The sequence below is a fragment of the Podospora pseudopauciseta genome, chromosome 6 (genome assembly GCF_035222475.1).
Source record: "Podospora pseudopauciseta strain CBS 411.78 chromosome 6, whole genome shotgun sequence".
Classification (NCBI taxonomy): Eukaryota; Fungi; Ascomycota; class Sordariomycetes; order Sordariales; family Podosporaceae; genus Podospora; species Podospora pseudopauciseta.
Window position 1 is genome coordinate 2,498,796 of NC_085895.1, and position 23,561 is coordinate 2,522,356.

The 23,561-nt window shown below is 49.9% G+C and overlaps 11 protein-coding genes across 11 annotated transcripts; 6 read left to right on the forward strand and 5 right to left on the reverse strand.

Moving 5' to 3' along the window:
• Nucleotides 1-243: 243 nt before the first annotated feature.
• QC763_700840 (uncharacterized protein) lies at nucleotides 244-1,563 on the reverse strand. Its single transcript, XM_062915098.1, has 5 exons — nucleotides 1,229-1,563; nucleotides 991-1,122; nucleotides 806-936; nucleotides 650-749; nucleotides 244-578 (listed from the first exon to the last, which is right to left on the reverse strand). Exons 1-5 carry the CDS (start codon nucleotides 1,494-1,496, stop codon nucleotides 325-327), a joined length of 885 nt encoding a protein of 294 aa, XP_062763062.1. The 5' UTR covers nucleotides 1,497-1,563; the 3' UTR covers nucleotides 244-324.
• Nucleotides 1,564-1,724: 161 nt separating this feature from the next.
• On the reverse strand, nucleotides 1,725-2,681 carry QC763_700835 (uncharacterized protein). The gene is made up of 3 exons (XM_062915097.1): nucleotides 2,402-2,681; nucleotides 2,214-2,342; nucleotides 1,725-2,159 (listed from the first exon to the last, which is right to left on the reverse strand). The coding sequence occupies exons 1-3, from the start codon at nucleotides 2,474-2,476 to the stop codon at nucleotides 2,025-2,027; spliced, it is 339 nt and encodes a 112-aa protein (XP_062763063.1). The 5' UTR covers nucleotides 2,477-2,681; the 3' UTR covers nucleotides 1,725-2,024.
• A 215-nt stretch (nucleotides 2,682-2,896) lies between these two features.
• Nucleotides 2,897-4,594, forward strand: QC763_700830 (uncharacterized protein). The gene is made up of 4 exons (XM_062915096.1): nucleotides 2,897-3,465; nucleotides 3,522-4,012; nucleotides 4,102-4,406; nucleotides 4,523-4,594. Exons 1-3 carry the CDS (start codon nucleotides 3,234-3,236, stop codon nucleotides 4,306-4,308), a joined length of 930 nt encoding a protein of 309 aa, XP_062763064.1. The 5' UTR covers nucleotides 2,897-3,233; the 3' UTR covers nucleotides 4,309-4,406; nucleotides 4,523-4,594.
• Nucleotides 4,381-5,936, reverse strand: QC763_700825 (uncharacterized protein). Its single transcript, XM_062915095.1, has 4 exons — nucleotides 5,256-5,936; nucleotides 5,070-5,192; nucleotides 4,801-5,010; nucleotides 4,381-4,736 (listed from the first exon to the last, which is right to left on the reverse strand). The coding sequence occupies exons 1-4, from the start codon at nucleotides 5,590-5,592 to the stop codon at nucleotides 4,546-4,548; spliced, it is 861 nt and encodes a 286-aa protein (XP_062763065.1). The 5' UTR covers nucleotides 5,593-5,936; the 3' UTR covers nucleotides 4,381-4,545.
• Nucleotides 5,937-6,113: 177 nt separating this feature from the next.
• Nucleotides 6,114-7,960, forward strand: QC763_700820 (uncharacterized protein). The gene is made up of 3 exons (XM_062915094.1): nucleotides 6,114-6,492; nucleotides 6,592-7,333; nucleotides 7,385-7,960. The coding sequence occupies exons 1-3, from the start codon at nucleotides 6,400-6,402 to the stop codon at nucleotides 7,876-7,878; spliced, it is 1,329 nt and encodes a 442-aa protein (XP_062763066.1). The 5' UTR covers nucleotides 6,114-6,399; the 3' UTR covers nucleotides 7,879-7,960.
• Nucleotides 7,961-8,006: 46 nt separating this feature from the next.
• QC763_700810 (uncharacterized protein) lies at nucleotides 8,007-9,205 on the forward strand (the record flags this gene model as incomplete). Its single annotated transcript, XM_062915093.1, has 2 exons — nucleotides 8,007-8,515; nucleotides 8,581-9,205. The coding sequence occupies 2 exons, from the start codon at nucleotides 8,007-8,009 to the stop codon at nucleotides 9,203-9,205; spliced, it is 1,134 nt and encodes a 377-aa protein (XP_062763067.1).
• A 2,986-nt stretch (nucleotides 9,206-12,191) lies between these two features.
• QC763_600510 (uncharacterized protein) lies at nucleotides 12,192-13,001 on the reverse strand (the record flags this gene model as incomplete). Its single annotated transcript, XM_062913906.1, has 1 exon — nucleotides 12,192-13,001. One exon carries the CDS (start codon nucleotides 12,999-13,001, stop codon nucleotides 12,192-12,194), a length of 810 nt encoding a protein of 269 aa, XP_062763068.1.
• Nucleotides 13,002-14,239: 1,238 nt separating this feature from the next.
• QC763_600500 (uncharacterized protein) lies at nucleotides 14,240-14,762 on the forward strand (the record flags this gene model as incomplete). The annotated part of the gene is made up of 2 exons (XM_062913905.1): nucleotides 14,240-14,379; nucleotides 14,453-14,762. The coding sequence occupies 2 exons, from the start codon at nucleotides 14,240-14,242 to the stop codon at nucleotides 14,760-14,762; spliced, it is 450 nt and encodes a 149-aa protein (XP_062763069.1).
• Nucleotides 14,763-17,062: 2,300 nt separating this feature from the next.
• QC763_600495 (uncharacterized protein) lies at nucleotides 17,063-18,606 on the forward strand (the record flags this gene model as incomplete). Its single annotated transcript, XM_062913904.1, is given in 3 exon segments — nucleotides 17,063-17,067; nucleotides 17,073-17,156; nucleotides 17,236-18,606. Coding segments are annotated over 3 exon segments (879 nt in total). The 3' UTR covers nucleotides 18,026-18,606.
• A 178-nt stretch (nucleotides 18,607-18,784) lies between these two features.
• QC763_600490 (uncharacterized protein) lies at nucleotides 18,785-21,565 on the reverse strand. Its single transcript, XM_062913903.1, has 3 exons — nucleotides 19,869-21,565; nucleotides 19,024-19,819; nucleotides 18,785-18,958 (listed from the first exon to the last, which is right to left on the reverse strand). The coding sequence occupies exons 1-3, from the start codon at nucleotides 20,065-20,067 to the stop codon at nucleotides 18,832-18,834; spliced, it is 1,122 nt and encodes a 373-aa protein (XP_062763071.1). The 5' UTR covers nucleotides 20,068-21,565; the 3' UTR covers nucleotides 18,785-18,831.
• QC763_600480 (uncharacterized protein) lies at nucleotides 20,549-23,185 on the forward strand (the record flags this gene model as incomplete). Its single annotated transcript, XM_062913902.1, has 3 exons — nucleotides 20,549-21,061; nucleotides 21,117-22,029; nucleotides 22,265-23,185. The coding sequence occupies exons 1-3, from the start codon at nucleotides 20,910-20,912 to the stop codon at nucleotides 23,183-23,185; spliced, it is 1,986 nt and encodes a 661-aa protein (XP_062763072.1). The 5' UTR covers nucleotides 20,549-20,909.
• Between the last annotated feature and the right edge of the window lie 376 nt (nucleotides 23,186-23,561).

The window sequence follows — 23,561 nt, forward strand, 5'->3', positions numbered from 1 at the left end:
CGGCCGTGGTGCCCTGCCGATGGTTGAGGAGATGAGCGCTTTACTGCTGGGGTGATTTTTGTGAAATTGGTTATATATCATATTGTACATAACACTAGCGACAGTAACAAGAGCTTTTCCCGGTGCTAAAGAATTCTGGTTAATATCTACAGCATGCTTTGCAGCGCCTCGGAAAGAGCGGGATTTGAGCAGATACAGAGGCAATACATCCATTCATGAAGGTCTAGCAAACAGAATCTGGGTACTGAGGTTAAATCCATCAACCTAACACTGGCAACGAAGGCATTTGATTCTGATCCTTCCCAAGCCGTGCAGCCTGAATATTCAAGGGATGTATGGGATGACATCATCCGTATCCCAAGGAGCAATATAGTCGGCAGGAAGTTCCTCATCAGGTGGCACCTGATGTGCCTCAGCCCATACACGAACTGCCTCATAATTTTTGCATTTGTGTCGGGTGTTGAAATCGGGGAATGCCTGAGGTTGCTTCGTATTTGGCTGATGAGTCCATACTTGCCCAAGCACCCCATTATCCACATTGCACATGAGCACTTGTCGAACGATATCCAAGCAATGTGCTAATAGACACACAATACGTCTTAGTACTCTGAAAATATAGGATGAGGTGCACTTGTACAGGCCAACTTACTAAGGTGACTTTTAAAGATATTTTCTTCGAGGTCAAACGCGTCATCGCCTATAGCCTTATAATAATTGTAGTTGAAGTAAAGGGACTTGCGAACCAAATTCTAAATCCCAAGTGCTTTGGTTAGATGCTGGTAACAAGTATCCAAACATAACGTACCAGGCAATGTAAGTGGTGTAGGCCTTCCACATTCACGAAGAAACCACCTCCATATTTTTTTGCTCGTTGAACGTGGTGCTTTGTGAGCCCGCTCGCAATCCCTTCATTCTCTGGGATGATGGAGGCTCTATCTATTTCCCTGTTAGCCTTGCGTAACCCATCTCCCATTAACAATAATAACTAACACTCAATACCCAAAGCCTCCCATGCCGCGTCCACTCTGGGCGACCCTTGGAGACGATATACCACTTCTTTCATAAATGAACCATTAAAGGACGTGATTGAGTACGCGTGATCAACTTCGTTAAGCACGGGCGCTAAGTTTAGTTCATTGCCATCAGTATACTTATCCAAGAGTCAAAAATGCATAACACGCAGCAGCAGCAGTTGAACTTCTTAATTTATAGATGAAAGTTGACTTACAGTACTGCGACGTGCGCATCGCACATTGCCGGTCCAAATCCATCTCTATTCCTTGCTGGATTTGTTGGCTGACAATAGTGGCTATTGTTATGCCAAGAATCAAGCCTAGCAGAAAGAAAAGCGACTTGATGAGTATTGATGGCAACAATGTTTGTCCTGGGGAACGACGTTGTCGGACCTTGGGGAGTAGCTCTGAACCATGATCCGAGTCGGAGTCTTCGCTTGTCCCTGCGAAGGAAATCTTGTCTTCGGACATACCTGAAGACATCGTGGTGGCGACGAGGGCAATGATGCTCGTGATTGGGTATATGGGGCCAGATAGGGGGAACGTTGGGAGAGGTTAATTGAGGGAGAAAGAGAGCAGCTGGAAGGGAAGGGTAAGGTACTTGTAATATATGCTGAAGATCTTAGCCGGAACTTGGCAGCTTTTAGCCCCTCATTGTACTTCTTGATCTACCAAGTAGGGAACCAAAAGTAAGGTAGATATCTACAGGCAGGAAGTCAATAGAATATTTTTGTGTAGATTGATTAGGTACGCAGTTTTCTTCAGTGTTGTTTGCATCTAAGCACGAGAGACAGGACTCAATTCTGCATTCAGTGAATGCGAATTACTTTATGAACCACCTCGCTAGCTAGGTAGGTATTTCTGAGAGACATGTCTGAAGCTTTGAAAAGGAATGGATAGCTGTGCGCAAATACCGCAAATGTTACTCGAGTAGACACATGAACACCAAAAAATGAAAGTGCAACACGGGTAACTCATTGGCTCCTCAGACTTCCATGCGCTACATGTATCTCACATGCCAAAGAAGCGCTTGACCCCAACCACGCTCGTGTGTAGCCAAGAAGCTGAACTATCCATGGCCATAAGGTGTGCGCGGTATCCTTTCTCAAGGGAGTCAAGGTCGAGGTATCCGGGCCCCGAGGGAAGCTGATTGAACGTCAGAAACAATGAGACTCAGGAGCCAAAACCAATATAGCATACCCAGTGATTCGGGTGCTCCCATTCGAACTTCTTTTTGCCATAGGAATAGGAAGATACCCAGGCCGACCTAGTGGCCGAAGCGTCGACGGTCGGGGGAAGACCTGGCTCTCGCGTGTCGATGTCGAGTTTCTGGCGGCAGAACGCTAGTAAATAGACTTTTCTTCAAAGACTGGATGCCGAATCATTACCTCAGAACTCATAGACGGAGCTATAGCCATGGAGGCTACGCCGGTGAAGGCTGTGGCAAAGATGAAGCCCCTCATTGTTGGGCAGCGTCGGTAGCAGTGCACAGTGAGAAGCAAGCAAGCACTTAGAAACAAAGAGAGGGAACCCTGTGTCCCAAAATGGGCGTATATGTAATGGGAAAGCGAGTGTGAAAGTTGAACGGCAACTTAACTGCCGACCGCAGTATCCCAGAATGCAATACTATGTATGCAGGTAATGATGATGCGTGGGATAGGTAATATCAAGATGGTTTCGCTACTTTGACTTAGCTACTTACTCATATCGCTAGAGCTAGGCAGTGACGATGTCAAACCCCCACCTGGTCAAGTAATATAAAGAGCAATAGTCTTGGCCCCTGCAATTCCTCTTATCATGCTGACCGCCTAAGGTCCGGTTCTTCGGGTATACCAGATGCTCGGGTTTGCCAAGTCTAACTTCCCTTTCCACGTACTGCCCCCCACCCCCTCTGGTCTCGGAACCTCCCATCTACTCCCCGTGCCGCCCTCCTTATGCCGCCCCTACTATAACTACCATGCTGATGCCTAAAGCCCGGTTATTCGGGTGTACCAGATGCTCGGGTTTGCCAAGTCCTCCCCTCCCTTTCCCCCTCCTCCATTTGCCCCTCCTCGTCCGGATCCTCGTCTCGCCCTTCCGTTTGCCACCCCTCCCATCCCATCCCGCCGCTTCCCCCAGCCAAGGCCCAGCCAGTACATCTCTACTCCCAATCCACGGATGCAAAGGGGCAAGAAATTTCCATGCGCCACGAGACAGTGAGAGATACCTCAAGGAGAAATCATGTTCCAAAGCAGACAATATGTTCGCCTCAGAAACATAGGCCCAGACAGCACGTCAGGCGACACGGCAACCCGAAATGGCTCTGCAGCTCATCATCATAAACCTTTGCCACATTCTCTTCGCCGACCAGCCACAGCCACCATAGTATTTCTCGTCTCGATAGTTTTGAACTTCTTTTTGTTGGGAAAAGTCTTGCTCTCAAACACTGCACGGGACCGGATATTGACTTACTGTAAGTGCTGCCTCACCTTACATGATTCAGTTATGGCTGATTAATGAATGTAATAGCTCCGGCTTTACCTGCCATTAGCCATGAACGGGTTGTTTTCTCCAGCGGTTTTGGTATTGAACAATCACCATTCCAGGGGCCACCTTCGGAGGAGAACAACAAGCTCTGGGCTGGTCTCTATGACTGTAAGTTGCGTGCTGAAAACGCTTTGTTTCCTGATGTTATGCTGAGAACTGGCTCGTTTAAAGTCGGGATCTCGAGGATTAGCGCAGACGAAGCCCGGCCAATGGACAACAAAACGCTCCCGATTCCAGGTCGAGAGGGTGGATATGTTGTCCAACTGAGTTTGTTCCATCAACTTCATTGTTTGGTAAGATTGTCCCGGCCTACATTATTTTTGCATGGTCAACCAAAGAGTAACACAGAGCGTCATTCTCAGAATCTGATCCGGAAAGGCTTATATGGTGCTGTCGATATGACAAACGTGGACGAGCTGCTGGGCATAGAACATCTCGATCACTGTCTTGATATGCTCCGACAGAGCGTAATGGTACAGTCTCCTCACCACTTCCTATCCTGTCTTGAACAAAACATGTGATACTCAGCAGGCTAACAAGAGCTATTGCTAACCAAATATAGTGCAGCAGTGACATAACGCCAACAACATTTGCCCGTCAAACTTCCTCCTCTCCCATGAAGATTGTCGCCGAGGTCGTGCACACTTGTCGGAATTTTGCCAAGGTTCAGCAATGGGCATGGAATAGACGGCTGACAACGGAACTGGACAAAAATACGCTAGTCACCAACGATCCTCTAGGTTGGGGAACTTACACATATTCTCCTTGAACGGGGTTTGATTGCGAGCTTTGCTGTCTGTTGGTAGAAACAACACACGCGTTTCTAGTTCAAGTATCATATGTGCCAAGATTTATTCCATTGCCTAGGTATTTCAATATCCATTGTCTCATCTATATTTCTCATTGACTCCCCTTGATAGCCACCAGGCTGGAGTGAGGTAAATTTATTTGTCTGTGAACATGCCATTGGCTAAACTCGAAAGTGTTTGCTTGAACTCCTGAAACCTTAGTCTTCTGCATACTTACCAAGTTCAGAATCATGCTTCCATACCCACTCCGATATTTGTGAGAAATTTCTGCACATGTGCCTTGTCGAGACACGAGCTTCAGGTTGCTGATCGCCAAGATCAGTGTAGAACAAGAGATCGGTGCCACTGTTGCACATCAGCACCTGCCGTAGCAAGTCAATACAGTGATCTTGTGGTATTAGCGTTATGTACCTAACATTTGGATTGAGTTGCAGTGATTTTTGTTAACTTACCGACATGCTTCCACACAATCTCGGGGGGGTTTTGGAAAGTATCAACGTGTTTATAATAGTCTCTCCAAATGTACTTTCGAGTGATGTCCAAACAGTGGAGATGATGGAAAACCTCAACAGTGGCATAATAGTGATTGTTCACGCCCTTGGTGAGCTTTGTTGTCGGATCAAAATCCTGCAGAGTTTTGTTGTCGACAAGAATCATGGGATCTGTTTTGGATATATCGTTGGTCAACTTCGGTAAATAAACAACACCGTGAGATACATACGATCAACTAATTTGTTCCAAGCTTCATCGAGTTCTTTGCGCGGCTCCCCTTTATAAACGGAGGCAGCGAAAAGCTCAGCATCGAACTTCACGGGGCTGACCGTCGCTAATTGTTCCAAAGGGTCTTTGGCCTTGATTAGCATGGGTACATGTGTCGAAGTACGTAGAGCAGAAGCGGATTACTGACAACTCCCTATGAGCCTCGTTTGACAATCGCCATCGCACGACCCCAAGAACTGCGGCGAACGGAGGCCTGGCTGACGTAAAGCCCAGATATTGAGGAAGATTGCAGTGGAGAAAAGAAACACATGTAGATACACAATGCTGCTCCTCGATCGCTTAGATGAGGGCATCCCCTTATCAAACTCTTGTAGATGACGGTCGTCCATTCTCACCAATATCAAAATGATGTTGTCGATACTCGATACTGGACAGAAGCGAAGGTGGGATGGGACAATCCAAACATGTGCTGGGATCCGTCCTTGACTACCTCGGTGGGTACCTACGAGATTATGCACCATCATCTACCGACGTTGTCAACCACACGGCCTACACCCGTGGCGTGATAATATGAGCCCGCATTTTGCAATGCGTTGTCACCTGCGGGGTGTATTAACCGGTCATCTACCCTGCCGCTCGTCTGTGGGGGAACAGCACAACACCCCGAATCTCGTTCTTTTCTTGGCACCATGACCGCAACTCAGATGGTAATTACTCCATCAACAGGGACCGTCGAGGCCTGGAGAGCGATCTTGGTAGGCGCCAGACTCGTTAGATCGTGATATAACATAGCGAAAAAGGAGATGTAATGTATTTATTTGAAGGCGACGTTGTAGCCGGTGTATGAGGCCAAATTCGGACGGCGGGGCGCTCACTAAATTAGGATCGGACCAGCGCTGGTAATGGGACAATTTCCTAATCTAATAAATCCTGGCAATCAATTCAATTCTCCTAAAAAATTGGGGTTGATTGGATTATTGCATATGTACAGTACGAATGAGTCACCGGGGTGAGATATGGCCTAAGAGCGCCAATCTCTGTTTTCAGTAAATACGAGCACTGACAATTGTTGAGCTTTTCCGGTGTTTTCTGTGGTACGAGGCGGCCACCAGCCAACTCAAAAAAGCCCACTTCAGCCAGGTTTAGTCATCAAACAGTACGAATGAGTGGTTTTGATCTTGTACATACAGTGCGCAAATACTGTGTGCACGTATCTGACCCTTGCAACGCGCCGACTCAATAAGCCAGTACCAGTGCTCCAACTCCAAACATCGAACGAAAAGCAACAAAACGAAAAACACGCAATATTCTCAACGCAGCAATTCGCAAGCATGACGGCCCCTTCTCACAACCACACCAACTACCAGGCGCGCCTTGACTACATTCGGGGACTTTTGGGAGATCACTTTGGTCTTTCTAACGAGGTAAGCACTTCACAAGGCTGCAATCGAACTTAACAATATGGAGAGTCCAAGGTGGAGTCCAGTCTCCACATACCTATCTAATAATTGGTGAAATCGCAGAACATAGCGGAGACCAAGATCACACCGATTCAATACGAAGCCGACTTCCCCTTCAAATACAACAACTTCGTCTACCGCCTCGAGTTTCCCGTCGACATATCCGATGACGGTGTTGAGCTGCCGGGATGCGTCCCCATTCCTGCAGGTGCTAGGGCGTTTATAATGCGCCTCAGCAACGCTAATGCTGAGGGCATATACCAAGAAACCCGCGTGCAGAATGAAGTCGCTATCCTTACCCTCGCCTCGGCGGCTCTTCGCCACATCAAGCCCAACATCGTCCCCCGCGTCTTCGGCTGGGGTGGTGCTAGTCAAGGGCGTTTGGGCTGGATCTTGCAGGACTTGATGCCCGGAGTGCCGCTTGATAACGTGTTTAGCCCAACCGCGTCCCTGGAACAAAAAACCGCGGTTCTGAGGCAGATGGCGGCTATTCTGAAGGCACTACAAGACTATCCGCTTCCCAAGAGCATTCAGGGCTGGGGAGGGTTGACTTTTGACAGCAACGGTGCCATTGTCAGCGCGCCTATGCCTAGCGTCGGTGCCGGGCCATGGTCTTCCCTCGAAAATTCCTACCGAGGCCGACTCAAAGCCGCACTCGATAAGGCAGATAAAAACCCGTATCTAAAGGGATGGCGGCCGAACGACATCAGAGACCGTGTCGATGATTTCATCGAGCGTGGCTTATCAGCACAATTCTCTGACCTGGCATCTAGCCATGACAGGGCTATTATACACGCAGATTTTAGTAAGTCTTTTATTTAATGTAACTTCCCTAGCGCTAACCTGAAGGTAAAAGCCTCGGACAATCTCCTCCACGACCCTGCGACAGGCCGAGTCACAGCGCTCCTCGACTACGACTTCAGCACTATTCTACACCCTGCCTACGAGTTCTTCCGCTCTTTTGGTCCCAACGGCGGTCGATTTACTGGCTGGATCGCCGACTTAGACCCAGAGGGACAAGAGTTGTTAGAACTTCGGAGAGCTAAGCTGACCGGAAAGTTTCCTTCACCTCTTCCAACACCTAGAGAGACTCCCAATGGTCCAGGGGTTGATTGGGAACTTGCGCAGGCGTGGGAGAATGAGCTGCAAAGAATAAATGTCAAGCGGCCTAGCACCATTCAGGGCATCGACAAACTTGCTGATGTAGACGAGCTCTTGGGATCCCTGACACCCTGGAGATTGATCAATACTGACTTTCTGAGGATGAATACGGATGAGGGCCAGAGAATGGCTTTAAGACGTATAGGTGAAGAGCAGCTTGTAGCCGTGTTGGATCATCTTGGGTTCTAGAAATAGTTGATAGTACGTTACGGATCGTCTTAAGCGAGCCGGCGGAATTAACATGAATATTTGCTCCCCAGCCCAGAAACCTATCACAGTACAAGTACTCCCCCCCGCATAGACGGAATGCCAAGAGGATGTCGGCTGAAACCACATTGCTCCCTCGTGGACTGGTGTTCATTCCTCCCCTCCATTCATATACAACACCCTGCCCGCCCGTAGTTGCCCGCGCCCGTGACATCGTTTCCTTTCTTCATTTACATCGTTTTCCAAAAGCTTCCAAAATGTCATACGCGTCCTCACAAGCGCCCCATACTCCAAAGCTCTCGGGGACACACGGGCCAACTGAACAATCCGAGGAGGTCAAACCCCACGACGTCACCACCATCTTGAATTACTTCAAAGATAATGACGATGACTCAGCCGCCATACAGAGGACGGTCGATAGCGGAGCAGAAACATACGCCAGTAAATTCGAGCCGCAAAAAAGCGTCATCCATGACATCCGTGGTAACGAGTCTCAATACACTTTAGATGTTCAGGGATTCCAAATCGTTGGCCATGATAGCAAGGAAAAGTGTTTTCTCGATGACGAGCATGTTCGAAACATCTACTACCCCGAAACAGAAGAACTACTGAAGAAAGTGTAAGTCAACATTCTATATAGAGAAGTTTAGATAGATATATACTTATAGATGTCGGGTAAATCAGCACTGGGGCTTCCAAAGTCTTCATCTTCAACCACACCATCCGCTGCGGTCCTCTCAGCAAGGCCCACCGCCACCGCGGTCCTGTTCACCGAGTCCACATCGACGTATCATATGTCGGGGCCCACAGGCGCGTCTCTCATTATTTCCGTGATAACGAAGCCAGGCTTGCTGCTCTGCTCAAAGGACGGTACCAAATCATCAATGTCTGGCGGCCTATCAAGAATATCTTGAAAGACCCTCTTTGTGTCGCAGACGCTGGCTCTGTTCCAGAATCAGACTTGGTTCCAATCAAATTGCTCTTTCCCCCAGATGTTGTGACGGCAATGACGACGAGTGAACCGATTCATTCCGTGATGGGGGCAGCAGCAAATCCGAAGCACAAGGTAGATAGTACGGATGGAGAGACATTTTCTGTGAGAGCGAATCCGGGGCACATGTGGTATTATCTGTATAGACAGGCGACCGACGAAGTGTTGTTGATCAAGTGTTTTGACTCCAAGACGGACGGGAGCGTAGCTCGGAGGGCGCCGCATACGGCCTTTGTGAACAAGGAGCATGAGGATGAGCCTGAGAGGGAGAGTATTGAATTGAGAACGCTCGTGTTCTATTCGGATGACACTGAGTGAGAGTTGGGGGGAGGATAAGCCCGCAGGCGGAATAGGCTGAATACAAACTTTTTTACGTATTTAAACAGCTTCAAGAAGGGGAGGGCTGGAGTCCATCGGGTTATGGAGCGGGAAAATACACGCCAGATGTACAAACCAACACGCTCACACAACAAGGCTAATCGGCGGGATGACGGATGGATACTTAGTACATGTTCAAGAACACAATGTGCGTTCTATGCTTAATCTAAGATTCATTTCGATGTGACAGGTGTGATTAACCTCAAGTTTGCTCACCCTGCTCAGGGCCTTGCTCACCCAGCTCAGGGCCCCACCCAAGGCGATGGACTGTAGGTTAGCTCAGCATCTCGGATACAGGAAAGATGATGCCTTATCAACTTGATGTAGTGGTAGTCCCCTCAATGGATCAGAGTGAGCTACAACCATTTGTCGCAGGTTGATCAAGTTTGGCCGCTGGCGGAAGACTAACCCCGGCGCCGATGAGGGATGAGACCGGGCTGAGAGGGAGTCAGTTAGATGCCCAAGTGGACAAGTGACTGTAGTTAAGTGTGGGAGTTTAGAGACTTGCTGGAGATTAACTTCGAAGTCTAAAGTGGCGTCGGTGAGTAGCATTTGCGGCTTAGGTAAGTCGGGCGTCAAAGAACTTGTCTTATGTGTCATAAAGCATGAGTTAAATGCCTTACGCTGATGATGTGGCGTAAGACTTAAGCTTAGCGTTCAGAGCAAGCTTTTCATTGAATGGAAAGAGTCCTGAGTCCTGATAAATATCTCCCATCCACCAAAAGATAGCCTTTCCCGACACACCACATATATACAAACCCCCAAAGCAGCACTTCGACAAAGAAACCACCCTGGCAACGTCGAGCCAATCATGACGCTGGAGGAACTGGAAGAGCGCGTCACGCTAGTAAACAACATCGAAAGGACGCTAATATAAACAAATTTTCCAAGGGTTAAAGGACCGGCGAAACCCAAAGACCATCTGCTAGACGAGACATTCATGATGCTGGTGATGGTCACCCCGTTGCCGTCGCTAAAGAAACAGAAGAAGCTTTTGGAGTAATGAGTGCGGAGTCAGTTTAAGGAGGGCTGTCCCGCATCACGTGAAGCTTCTGACAGCTGTGGTGCCCCACCAAACCGCCAAAGCAGGTCGAGATTTGAGGTTTGCGACACAGTTGCCGAGCGCTGGGAAAGGGGCGCCAGAACGCCACATTGTAACGAGGAGGAGAAATTTCACTTCTATTTACCAAATTCTACGTTTTGAGTTGCTAATTCTAATGTTAATTGTCACTTGTGTTCCTAAAAATACGCTTGAACGACCCCTCTCTCGTCGGTTCGATACTCTCCAGTGACTCAATCGGCGAGCTTCGGCCGCAATTACCAACGCTCACCTCCAACGCCCGTCGACGCGATACAATAAGCCTTCAACGACGTGCGACCTCCCTAAGCATCCCCCCGTGGGTACTAAAACGAAGCACTTGCATTAACTCGATTAAAGAATAAGGCTGGGCGTACCGAAAGCTGGCTATGGAGGATTTGGAGGGGTCCCATCTACTTCGCCAACCTTGTCCTATCTCACACCCCCACCTGATTTCTCCGCCATCCCACTAGAGGTGGTTGTATCGTTCAAGAGTCTCTTGAAGGCTAGGTTAAAACGAAGAGACAAACGGTACTTAATATACAAATAACGTATAAAAAGCTGGCAGTTTTTCATTATTTTTTCTCCTTCCGAGGGCAACGTTTAGATTAGAGAAGTAAGTTCGATTCAATTTATGGTTTGTTTTTATTATGCCTGAAGTTTTAAAAAGGGTTTCCATTATCTTAATTTAAAGCTAATTAAAATAATTTATCGAACTTTATCCTTTATGACTTATCTGTATATACCCCCTCTATTTAATCCCATAATAAATAAGACTTAATATCGAGAAGGGCAGATCTTAAAATAGATAGTAAGCATATATACTTAGATATACTCTCAATCGAGTCAACATACGGTCTTATTCCCAGACAGCAATTATAACCTTTTTCTTCCAGAAATTATAATTTTGATGGGAAATCCTGCCGTCTCGCAAAGCCCTACGTAGTCTCATAATGATATCGTTTCCTGATTTTTCAGTATACGCTGGTCGTATTTCTTCTTGCTACGTTCTCGAATGCGGACTCCCGGCAGCATCGGCCAATCAGAAGGGAGAAGGGGATAACCCATCAAAAGAACAGGAAGCAGACCTACCAGGAGAGGATCATTGGATCATCGTAATAATCTAACGATCGGGCTCTAGGGATCATTGGGGGAGGACAATGATCCAGGGGAATGGTGGTCTATATATACGGAGGAACTAGCTAGTCTGTAGATAGTTCCGCAGTATACAATATAAGTCACAATCGTTGGTATCTAAAACTATTATGATTGAGATAAGCCATTGTTGTGTATTGTTTAGCTGTACCGAACCATTTGTCTAGAAGTACCTTCAACAAAGTATCTCTTTCAGAGGTTCTGATAGGGGTTCGTCACACTTCTTTATTATACGAGACAGCTCCCACGATGATTTTACTGCGGTGACTAGGCTCGCAATGACAGCGGCTGATGCTAAGGAACTGGGTAGGTACGAAGCCATTGAGAATACGAATATAAAATGGGAGACTGGGAGTGTAGTAGATGAAGCAAACGGCGTTAAATGGAAATAGCTTAGAGCTTTTATAGTTACCGTCTCCCGATATTTCAGAAACTGTAAACTAATTTTAAATCTAGTTAAAATGTAATCCCCACGCAGTATGAAAATTATTTCAACCAGAGCCGAAAATAAGTTTGTCAGAATGAGAGGTGGGGTGAGGTGCCGCTCATTAACCACACACCCTGCAAGCGAGTCCGAAAACGGCAAAAGATTTCTCTCGACGAAACAATACACAAGCTGCAGTGTTAGATACTTTGCTGGTGTGATGAGCCAAAAGGTGGTATATATTTCGCCGTCTTGTCTCTGTTGCTCACCTACCACCACCACCTGCACAAAACCGTCACTGCCACTGCCGCGATGCCCAGCTTGCTCCCTGCACTCATTCCAGGTGATGCTGCCGCTGAAACCTCCTCTCCTCCACCCGCCGACTCGATCGCCCTACTCAGCGGCTTAAACCAACACTCGGCCACCTTCTCATTCCCGGCATTGTTAGGATGCACCCCATCGCTGGTCATACTATCCGTGTCGAACCCCGTCCAACAATCCACCACCTCGATCACACTCTCCGTTGTATTCATCCCCTTAGCCCACTCTGGAATCGCTTCATTCAACCTGACCACTCTTTCCCCACACTCTTCACAAAACACCGAGTCCAACGGAATGATCTGAGCAACAATAATCCTCATGACCTTCTTACTCTCCCTCATCCAATCGACCATCGTCCCAAACGCCTGCAAGATCTCCGCCGTCGGCTTGTTGTTCAACACGTCGTTAGTTCCCAAGTGCATCATCACCACATCAGGCTTGGAACTCTCTAGCCACGGAACAAGTTTCCCTTCCGAGACGATTTCCGTGGCCTGTATCATAACGTGTCCTTCGTTTGCCCCGTCATATTCGAAATCGCACTGTTGACCAGACCGGGAGCCGACGAACTTGGTGTTGGTGATGGAGGCTTGCTGGAGGCTGCGCCAGAGGAGGGCTTGCCAGCAGCTTTCAGGGCCGCCGGTGATGGAGTCGCCTAGGGGTAATATCCTCACTGTCGACTGGGACCATACTGGGAGAATTGAAGCGCTGAGAATGACGATGAGAGGGTACGAGCTGCTATGTGACGGGGAGAGTCGCATCTTGACAGCCGAGGCGGGAGACAGTCAGGAGGCCCCGAGGACACTGATCAATGTTCTTTCTGATGGGAGAAGACGGCATTTTAAGAGACCGAGGCTGACGTGGTATGATCCTCCGTATGTGTGATCCTTGGCGGCCCCTTTTCTCCTCTTACCTAATGACCCCAGGACTTCCAGCTGCGGATTGGCAAAAGGGGAAAACAAAGCGCTTATTTCCAGCCTGGGTCTAGAACCAGTTGCCAACCCTGGCACTAACCCATGCTCCGCCTCATTCAGGTACCCCGTGTGTGGGATTTTACACAAGGCCCGCGCATTTACGACGGCGCAGCGGCCCGTTAGCGACATCGATAATTCTGGGAATAACTTCAACAAATCTTTGAATGAATAAACATTTTTTTCTTCAACAGAACCTACAACATCTCAAGCTTTGGTAGCTTGTCTCGTCACAGGCCGACAGATGGGTAGATCATTATACTCCAGTCGACTCCCACGTCCTGGAGGTTCATAGATATAACCGAATTCAATTGGCCACTTGAAGACGAGCGATGGGCATAACCTCACGAGTTGGATTTTATTTTTTTACCCAAACTGCCATCTCTACCCCATATGTATGTGTTCGAATGCTCTTCTGACGGCGCCAGAAAATTCAAAAGCACCTATGCCATCCCTGATGATGTTACATCAGCCGCCATGTCAAACTCCATCACATGGCAATATCCGACTCAACCCCTTTCTCCGTGTCACTGTCCAGACAGCCGTGCAACATCTGAGTCCCGTCGCAATGGCATCGAACGTAATTCTTAGGAAGAGGTTAGCCCAACTTTTGCTTTCTCTTGCCCACGGCAGCAAAGCCCAAGTGTGCTAGAAAATGCTCACCCTAGAGACCCCGAACACGTCCACGTTTCCCTCAAACTCAAGCTCATATCATCGAAGTCAAATTGAAACTCAACCCCAGGGTTGCTGCATTGGGACCACTGCAGCTTTGCTAGGTCAACGTCCTGCGCCAGACACTCCACCGTTCTGTTCGTCGCCGAGGAGCAAGGCGTGAACCCAAACGTGCCCTTCGAACCCCCGTTGTCCCAGTCGTATACCTTTAGTACCAGATCATCGATTTCCAGTAGGAAGGGTATTGGGAGGTTGCGGTGGAGGTGGATGCGTGACTGAAGGTCCCTTCAAAGTGTTCGTACCTCTTTATACCCGATCACCCAGTACCGAGGTGACTAACTTCCTTCAACAGCTACATGGCCAACATCGGTCCCGGCGCCCCAGTGACGAACAACGTCCCCAAGAACCCCCTCCCCAGCGACGGCGGGTACAACCCCCGCTGCATGCGTCGCGACAACAGCGTCGACGCCGCCCTCGGCGCCACCGCGGACCGCTCGTACAATCTCATCATGAGTCCAAGGACACCAACACCTTCTACAACACCTTGTTGACGCACCCCGGAATGCGAGTGACCCGTACAATTTTGGGATCCATACAGCTGGCCATTACATTTCTGGAGGAGACCCGGGAGGAGATGCGATGGTCTCGCCTAATGATCCGATTTTCTATTTCCATCATGCGATGCTGGATAGGCTTTGGTGGATCTGGCAGATGCAGGATCCGGATAAGCGGGTCAATGCCCAGGTGACGCTTGGTGAGAGGGATGCGGCGACGAGGAAGCTTGATTCGAAGTGGCTTATTGCTGATGTTATCTCCGTTCTTGAAGCGCATGATGGGCTTGGGCGTGCGGGAGGGGCGTTTTATCATGTGTATATATAAGTCTTCGAAATAGGTTGTCGCAGTGTGGTCAGCCTTCCTTCGATGAATTCGATGTTTTCATATACCACAGTGAGAGGGATGAATGACTCTTGTCTGGTCCAGAACTCACACAATGACGAGGTCCTCTAGTCGTCTCGGAACCGCTGCTTTTGCCTTTATGTCATTGATATGCTCCCTAAAGGCCTCTGACCCCGTGATCCCACGGAACAAGGAGGCTGCTACAAGCGTCACGACATTCCGCTCCTCGGAAGCCTTCTTTCTGCAAACAAATGGTATGTCTAGCTCTTCCAACACCCACAGGGTATCACCTATTCTCCGCATTCGCTGGTACGAGTCCGACGAGACCGGTGTCGGTGACAGCAAGTTTTTTGCCGTCACACTTGGAGAAGATTATATCGAGCTGTTGATGATCGAGTGATCAAAAATTGGCCGAGGAAAGTAGGGATTAGAAAGGCTCACTTCCATAGCCGTCACCTTTGGCCAGCGTTCTGTACCAGCGTCGAAGAAGATCATACCAGTGCTTGACCGGATCGATGCGGTCTCCACCTGTCGTTGATGCCGCCTTCGCTCTTCATCCGAAGCCAAGGGTTGATTTGAGTTGCAAGGAAATCCCTCCAGTTATGGAACTTTGAGCATGTATGATATCGGTAGTAGCGCTCAAGACCACAGAGTTTGTCCCATTCAGAGTGGGAAGAAATCATCGGCGATGTCGGTGAAGATCTTGGGGGCTGAGCGAGAATGGTCCACCTTGATCTCTGGTGACATGGTCCAAGCCTCTGCTTCTGGATTGCGTTCGGCTTCCGAATATTATTTCATACTTTTCGGGTATTGCTGAACAGCATTATCATTCTCGGCATTTGCAAGTGAGAGGATGGCGGTCTCACTTCGCGGCTGTTCTCACAGCTCTCGTCGAGATAAACGATGACTCTGGAAGCTGTCTGGTAAATACATGTCATGAGATTGACCTGATGATTTCGCTCAGACACAACCGACTGGTTGATACAGATCGGGTCGACCCACGGAATCCGGTCAGCTTCACGGCTCCGGAGGCGCTTGAGAGCTGCATGACGGTTGGCCGTGATGCATATTTCGGTGACTGGTTTGGTGCTTGACTTGTCTTCGTCAGAGAGCACCTCAATCGTAGAGGTCAATGTTTTGATCCCCCCCAGGTGTAGGAGAGCGCTTCGTGGGAAGGAGGAGTCCCATTCGAGAATTTAACAGCCGTATTCTGACTGGCTCCTCTGGATGACCTGGAAGCAGATTCAAGAGGCGAATTGAATCATCGAAATCCAGCGGGAGGCCTAAATAAACCTGATAAGGGGTGTTTTTCATTTTATCGTCATGGATAAGCTTTTTTAAAGAGCAGTGAATCGGGAAAAGGCGGGCACTCTGGTCCAAAAGACAGGTTGGGCACCAAACAGCCGGGGCAGAGGTGTGAAAGCCTGGGTGAAAGTGGGACTCCAGGCACCCAAATAACCCCGTGGTATGCACTAGAAGGGGGTGTTTGGCCCTGCGCCAACGCAGCGACCTTACCAACCACAATCTATCAAGCAGTGCAAACGTGGCATGCTCCATCCTGGCGATCAACCTTATACCCTTGGTAGTCCGGATCTTGCCCATGTCGTCCTGTCACGATGCTTTCTGACAGCATGCAAGAGACAGTTTGGAGCGAACAACAACCTGACGTCGGACCTATTCCCGGATGATATCCAGATTAGGGTTACGAGTTAGAAGACTACGCCCCTCTGTTGGAGGCTTGAGAGACGTGTTAGGAATACGGAACTCCGTAAGGTTTGTTGCGAGGTCTCACCGATTGTGAAGGATAAATGAATCTTCAGGCTGCAGAATTCATTTCTTCTTTCTTCATTTTCATCTAACAATTCAATTTACTATTCAGGCCTACACCTGTGTCCAGCCGTAGGCCCAGGTCAGGACCCCATAGCCGTCAGGACAATTTGCTTCACCTGCTCCCCTGAGCGTCGTCACCGCCACGAAGAGCTGGGAGCGACGAAACCGTCAGACCCATCCTCACAAGTGAATATATCGGAGCAATGAAGTCGCGACCGCCAGTGAATTGGACGGAGCAACCTGACGGGAAGGGGGGGCATAAAGCTTTTGCCTGCGATCTCTGCCATGCACCTTACCACTTTTCACCAAACATGCCATCCGCACACTGCCTTTACCATAATTCTCTTGCCGACTTGATCACTTACCTATTCATTCTCCTCTTCGACACAGATCTCCCCTAGCTTCCTGGCAGAGCCCATTTTATATACACATTTTCTGCAACAGTACCGATCATGGGGTCAGCCGCTTCCTAGGTCTGATCAGACGGGAAACGGAGCAGGGGAACAATGGCAACTTTCCCTACCGCGCCCTGGCTCATGATGTCCGGTTAGTCGTTATCCATTTGCACCTCTTGATGGTTTGTGCGAAAGATGTCGGCCTGCTAACCGATATTCTCGCCATTCAGATCCCTCGACGTCTGCGTTCAACACCCCGAGATCGCAAAGGTTGCCTACTGGGAGTTGGACCTGTCAAAGCCAGTCAGTCTATGCGACAAGATCATTCGGCTCATCACCGCTCTCCCTCAAGTTCGCAGTCTGAGCTTGGACTTGCGCGATTTGCACAATGCTCAAGTTGGCCATATGGTCACGCTGCTTCATAAATTCACCAATATCCTTCCCCGTGTTCGACAACTCAAATTCATCTCGGCTGAGGACGCTTATGGAGTGAGCGACAGCGCGTTCAGCCCGAGCCTTTGTGGGCGCCTCACGTCCGCTTTATGCACCGCGATGGGTACCAAAGCCGACGAGCTTACCTTCATTCGAGGCTCCGATGCTGCCAACAATCAAGCCTTGCTCGACACGATGACAGCCTTTGCCGACATTCAACCAGGCAGCAGTCCCCACCGCCAGCTGAGACGCCTATTGATCGCCGGCTTGGGGTCCGCAAGCGGTCTCAATATCCTCCCAGCTCGCGAGATTCTGGAGACGGTCGTCGCGCCACACAGCGAGACTATTGAGACCATCTTTATCGCTGATGACGTGGACTTTGCACCTCCCGGTTGCCACCAGGACTTCAATAACAACCAGAAGGCAATTGACCACTTGGTCAACGCCATGGCTGGGATGCCTGCCCTTCGCCGAGTCGCGTTCCCAATGGTGGGATTTCGTGTTGAGGGTATTGAGCGCCAGGACGATAAGAATCTCGAGAAGCTGGCTCTAGGTACGGCCATGAGGGCGATTGCGGGTGGTGTGTGATGGAGCAGCTTCCTCATTTGGAGCACGCGGCCTTCTGGTCTTTGTGGCAGAATTGCGGTGTCCATTCGAGACGTATCGATGGGGACATTTATAGCAGATGCTACGGTGTCCCTGATGACTGGGTGAAGCCTCTGCATGGACGGAGGGAGAAGTGACCCATGGGGCTGTGGTGGTATCGGTGGTAGATCCGGGTGTTGCGTTGGGACCAGGTATCACAGGGCTGAGAGAGGAGATGTCTGTGCCATTGGCTGGAGGAAGCACCGATGGCATCGTGAGTCTCGGAGCCTTAGAGCCTGGAAATGCGAAAAAAGTGCTTTTCACCGAGTGGGGGATACACGTGGGCCAGTACTCCCGGCTGAAAGAGGACGTCTACATGATGGCTTGGGGGCATATGATTCTGATTCATGAGGTTGGGCATACCAAAAAGAGCTTTGATTCATGGGATAGTATGCAAACGTAAATATAAAGAAATAAAATGAAAAATACAATGATAAAATAAAAAAAGAAAAAAGAAAATTAAAAGAATAAGATATAAAATAAAAGAATAAAAATTAAATAAACTAAAGGCTATTTGCACAGATTCTTGATCAAGTCATTGGAACGTGGCCATCGTGAGCGATTCAAGGTTAGGCTTCTTGAATGCAAAAACTGCGACAAAGGACATGATATTCTTGGACTGATGATGCACCAGGGCTGGGACCGACAACATGAGGAACTGGAATCGACGGGACATCGTTCATATTGACATTGCCAAACCTAAACAAACTCAAATAATGCCCTCGACTCTTGTACAAATCCCTTGTACTCTACGCCGGGAGAGCATTGATAGCCCTCACATGGTCAGTAACCAAGCAAGTAGCCAACGAAGAACCATAATAAATCGTGAACCCATCATTATGTGTCTGCCCAGTACTCAACTGATCGCCCCATTGCCTATTATTCATCACAATTAGTACATATATCATCACTTCTCAACCAGGAAAAAAGAAACCACCTACCAAAACAAATCACCACTCATCCCATCCCTGCTCAGCTCCCTCGACGCCTGCTGCCAGCCCTTCTGCACATTACACCTATCACTCTCAAACCCATACTCCTCCAACAAACACGGCTTCCCCGCCGCCCTGCAAGCCGCCGCATGATCCTTAATCCACCCTGGCCCAAAGCTCGTCGGCACCCCCCAATGACCAGGATACATATGAAACGTCCCAAAGTCCAGATTCTTAATCTGCAGATTCTTGACGAAGTCGGTCCCCTCCCCATACTGATACGGATACGTCGTCTGCCCCGGCAACCCGAACCCTTCATCCCCAAGGGTGATCAAATGATCCTTATCCAAGCTCCGAATATAATCTGAAATCTGCGTCGCCCAGTTGAAAATAACATTCGTGTTGCATCCCTTGCACCTGGGCTCGTTGGCAAGTTCCCAGGCAAAGATTGCGGGGCTGTTGACATATCGCGAGACGACAGTCTGGATGTAACGCTTGTACTGCTCCTGAGCGCGGGCGTTGGTGTACCAGGATTCTTTTGTGCCTCCAAAGGCGTTGACGTAGGCTTTCATGCCGCCAAAGTCATCCCAGTAGTTGACCAGCGCAATGATGAGCTTGATGCCGCGGGTTTCGGCTGATCTGACGAGGTAGTCGAGGCGTTGGAGGCCGTTGGGGCCGGTGTTGATTTGGGAGCCTGAGGAGGCGAGGCGTTGGAACCAGACGGTGTTACCGGATGGTTGGTTGTTCACGTCGTTGAAGCCCCAGACGCGGAGGATTTTGAGGCCCGAGGAGGCGATGTGGTCCACTGGGGAGTGTTAGGAACGGTAGAGGAGAGGATGGTGGAAGGGACGAACAGGTTGTGTCGACATCTCTGTTGTTGGTCAGGAAGCCAATCCAGTAGGAGTTTGTTCCTGCAAAGTAGCCGGTTTTGCCGTCTATCACGAAGCGGGTGCCGCTGACTCTGACTGAGGCGGCTGCTCCTCCACCTTGTGCTTGGGGGAGGGCGTTGACTAGAGAAAGAAGGCCGAGGCCGAAGGCGAAAAGTCCCTTCATCTTGGTGGTGATCGGTTCCTCGTCGTGTTCTTGTCAAGATGACTTCCGACAGACAGCCATCAACCCGCCATCCGCCCCCATTAAATACTTCTCCAGACCTCTCATGTTCGCCGGTGATGTTCAAGACCAAGAAGTTCGCTCTGGTCCCCTCCGAGGTGTGAGGCCGTCGATATGAGAAAGCTCACCAATGAAATATTAGCCGCCTCATGAGGGCGGGGCAGCGGGCTCCGGTTAGCCCGTATTGGAAAAAGGTAAACAATGAAGCTGGGAGGAATGGAACAGTGTGAAAAGGGGGTAATAGTGATGCCAGGTGATCTCAAGTATAGTTACATGCGCACCGCTCAGTCTCCCGGCCGTAGGTAATGTGAAGCTGAGGAACACACATGTGAGGGGTCGAGCTTAGGTGAGGGGTTGAGGGGTCGAGGGGCTGGTGATGTCTCAGGTGAGAATTGCCCCGCAAATGTTGGAACCAACCCCAATTCTCCAACAGAAAAAGAGTCCCAATGATGGGCTTTTGTTTTGTCTCTCCAATGGGCTTAGCAGGTCATGGGACGTGGCGAAAGGGACGCGCTGAGGGACAATTGAGGGCGGCCCAGTCATGCTTGAAACAAGCAATTTTTAGGGGTGGTCTGTGTCGGGCTGAGCCGCCGAGGACGAGGACCCTGGAAAATAAGCGACCCAACCGAATATGGCCTAGAACTGCCCGCCATCTCCATTGCGCCTGATCACGAACTGAAAGCATATCTTTTCATTCTTTCCCTTTCCCCTCCCTTTCCAGGTTGTCGGTTGCTTCTGCTGTGCTACGAGCGCTGCTTCGCTGCTTGCTGCCATCTCACCATCCAATGCCTATCCGTGTCAAGTCGCGCCCGCAGGGTGTGCAGCGCACCGAGAGCCTGCGCACCCCTTCCCCGCGCCACAAGTTCGGCTTCGTCGCGGAGCTCCCCGACATCAGCGAGGAGGACAGCTTCCGAGATGTTGTCAAGAAGCTTTCCGTGTGAGTATTTTCTACGGCATCTCCACAATTGGTCTTTTACTGATCATCTTGTCAGCTATATTGCCGACACCGTGGTTTTGCCCAGCACTTTCGAGCAGCTGAGGACCACTGCTGCCGGAGATGGCCTTCGTGCGCTCGTTGACCATCTCGGCCGAACATGCACTCACCCCGCCATTGTGAATGCCCTCCTCGCCCTGAAGTGGCACTATGGCACCAGCGTCGAGGATAAGGGCTTGATGGACGCCAGAGCCAACGCCTGCGAGATTGTCGCTTGGCGCTTTCTGACCCACCTGTCCGAGAGGGAGGCTGTCGATTATTGTCTCTATGAGATCCCAGACCCCAAAGATGTCGAGAGCCACAGCCCAACTGATGAAGAGGAGGGCGAGGTTGACGAGCACAGTGCGCTTCTGGCCCAGGCCTTACACAGCAGTGTCGGTTCATCCCGTAGGACACCCCATAGCGCAAGCACCAAGCGCAACCTCTTGCTCAGTTCCATCTCGCGCCTGACTATGAGCATGACGGGAGACGATGAAGATGGCGAGGGAGAGGAGGAGGATCCAACCGCCAACTTCACCAACCTCAATGCCTTGGAGATTGCCGCTATTGCCGACGCCAAGCGATTCCTCAGCCAGGCTGTTGTCCAGAAGATCATCACCGGCATCTGGGAAGGCTCCATCATCTTCTGGAAAGACCTCAGCGTGCACTCGGAGAAGAAGCCTCAGTTCTACAACCCCAGCACGGCCGACCCATTCTCTCGTCTCAGAGTCCCCAAGTATCTCAAGTCTTTCGAAGTTTTATTTTTCCTCACCTTTTTGGGCCTCTACTATGGCGTTTTGGTCGAGCGGGATCCCACCCGCATCACGCCCCTGGAAATCTTCTTGTACATCTGGTTTGCCGCCTTTGCTTTGGACGAGCTGAGCGAGTGGATTGATGCCGGCTCCATTTTTTATGCTACCGACATATGGAACGTGTTTGACATGGCCATGATAGCAATCGGCGCCACCTTTGTCGGCTTGCGTATTGTTGGCTTGGAAACTCACAACGAGGAAATGGTGAACCTTTCCTTCAACGTCTTGGCGCTGGAAGCTCTCTTCATGGTTCCAAGGGTCTTTTCTATCCTGAGCTTGAGTCCATACTGGGGTGTAAGTCGATATCCTGAGCCGAACAGCTGATTGAAAGAGAAAGCGCTGACAGCCACACCAGACCTTGATTCCTTGCCTCAAAGAAATGGGCAAAGATTTCATCAAATTCATGGTCCTCGTCGTAGTCATCTACTGTGGCTTCCTAACCACCTTCTCCCTTCTCGGGCGCGAACACCTGTCGCTTCACGACATGGTCATGTCCCTGACCAAGATCTTCTTTGGTTCCAGCTTCGTCGGCTTCGACCTGATCCCCAAAATGGACACCCTGCTCGGCCCTCCCCTCATGATCATCTTCATCACCCTTAGTTCCATTCTGCTCACCGGCTCCCTGACGGGTATGCTCTCCAACAGCTTCTCCCGCGTCATCACCCATGCCCGAGAGGAATACCTCTACGTCTACAGCGTCTACGTCCTCGAAGCTTCGACTAGCAATCGGCTCACCCACTTTTATCCTCCGTTCAACCTCCTCGCCGTCCTCATCTTCCGCCCCCTTCGCCTCTTCCTCCCATCCGACAACAAGTTCCGTGCCGCGCGCATTCTCTTGCTCAAGGCAACTCACCTCCCCATCGTTGCCGTCATTGAATTCTACGAGTGGCTTACAATCGGCTCGTCAAAGGGGACGCAATACAGCGGTTTCCGCGGTCCCAGACAGGCCGTGATCGGGAGCCCTCATCCGGCTGCTGCGAAGAGGTTTGCGCAGGCTAGGCTGTCGAATAACAGCTTGCGGGCTGACAACAATAACCATTTGTCGCACTTGAGACCGCCAGCGATTACGGCCATTTCCGAGGGCGCAATTGCCAGTCGGAGGGCGCAGCAGCAGGCGGCGGACGAGGCGGTGGAGGGGAGGGCGTTTGGGCAGCATGAGGGGGATGTGGAGGCGAGGATTGCGGATTTGACGGCCAAGATTGACAGGTTGACGGAGCTGGTGCTCACGTTGCAGACGCAGTCGAGCACGACGCTGGGGAATGTGGGTGTGGCTTAGTAGGCTGCGGACATAGACGTTGATGTTGGGTTGTGAAGGTATATACGGAGGGATTTTGATTTCTCTTGCGTCAAGTCAGGATTGTTTTGTATGAGGGTTGGCATTAGGGAGAGGACTTGGACAGAGGTGGTTGTTTACTTGCCGGTCGGTGATTGTGTTTGTTTGGATACTGTTTCGCGTTGGATGTAATAATGCTGATGAGATACGAGGGTATGAATATGGATAATGAAATATGCAATATCTCGTCTGAACTTTCCTTGGGACACCAGGGTGAGGTGCGCTAAGGTTTCATTGCCGGAGCTGTGGGTAAAAAGGCCTGGGTCAAGATGAAGTACGAAACACAAGATTATGCTGTATAAATGCCATGTCGAAGAGC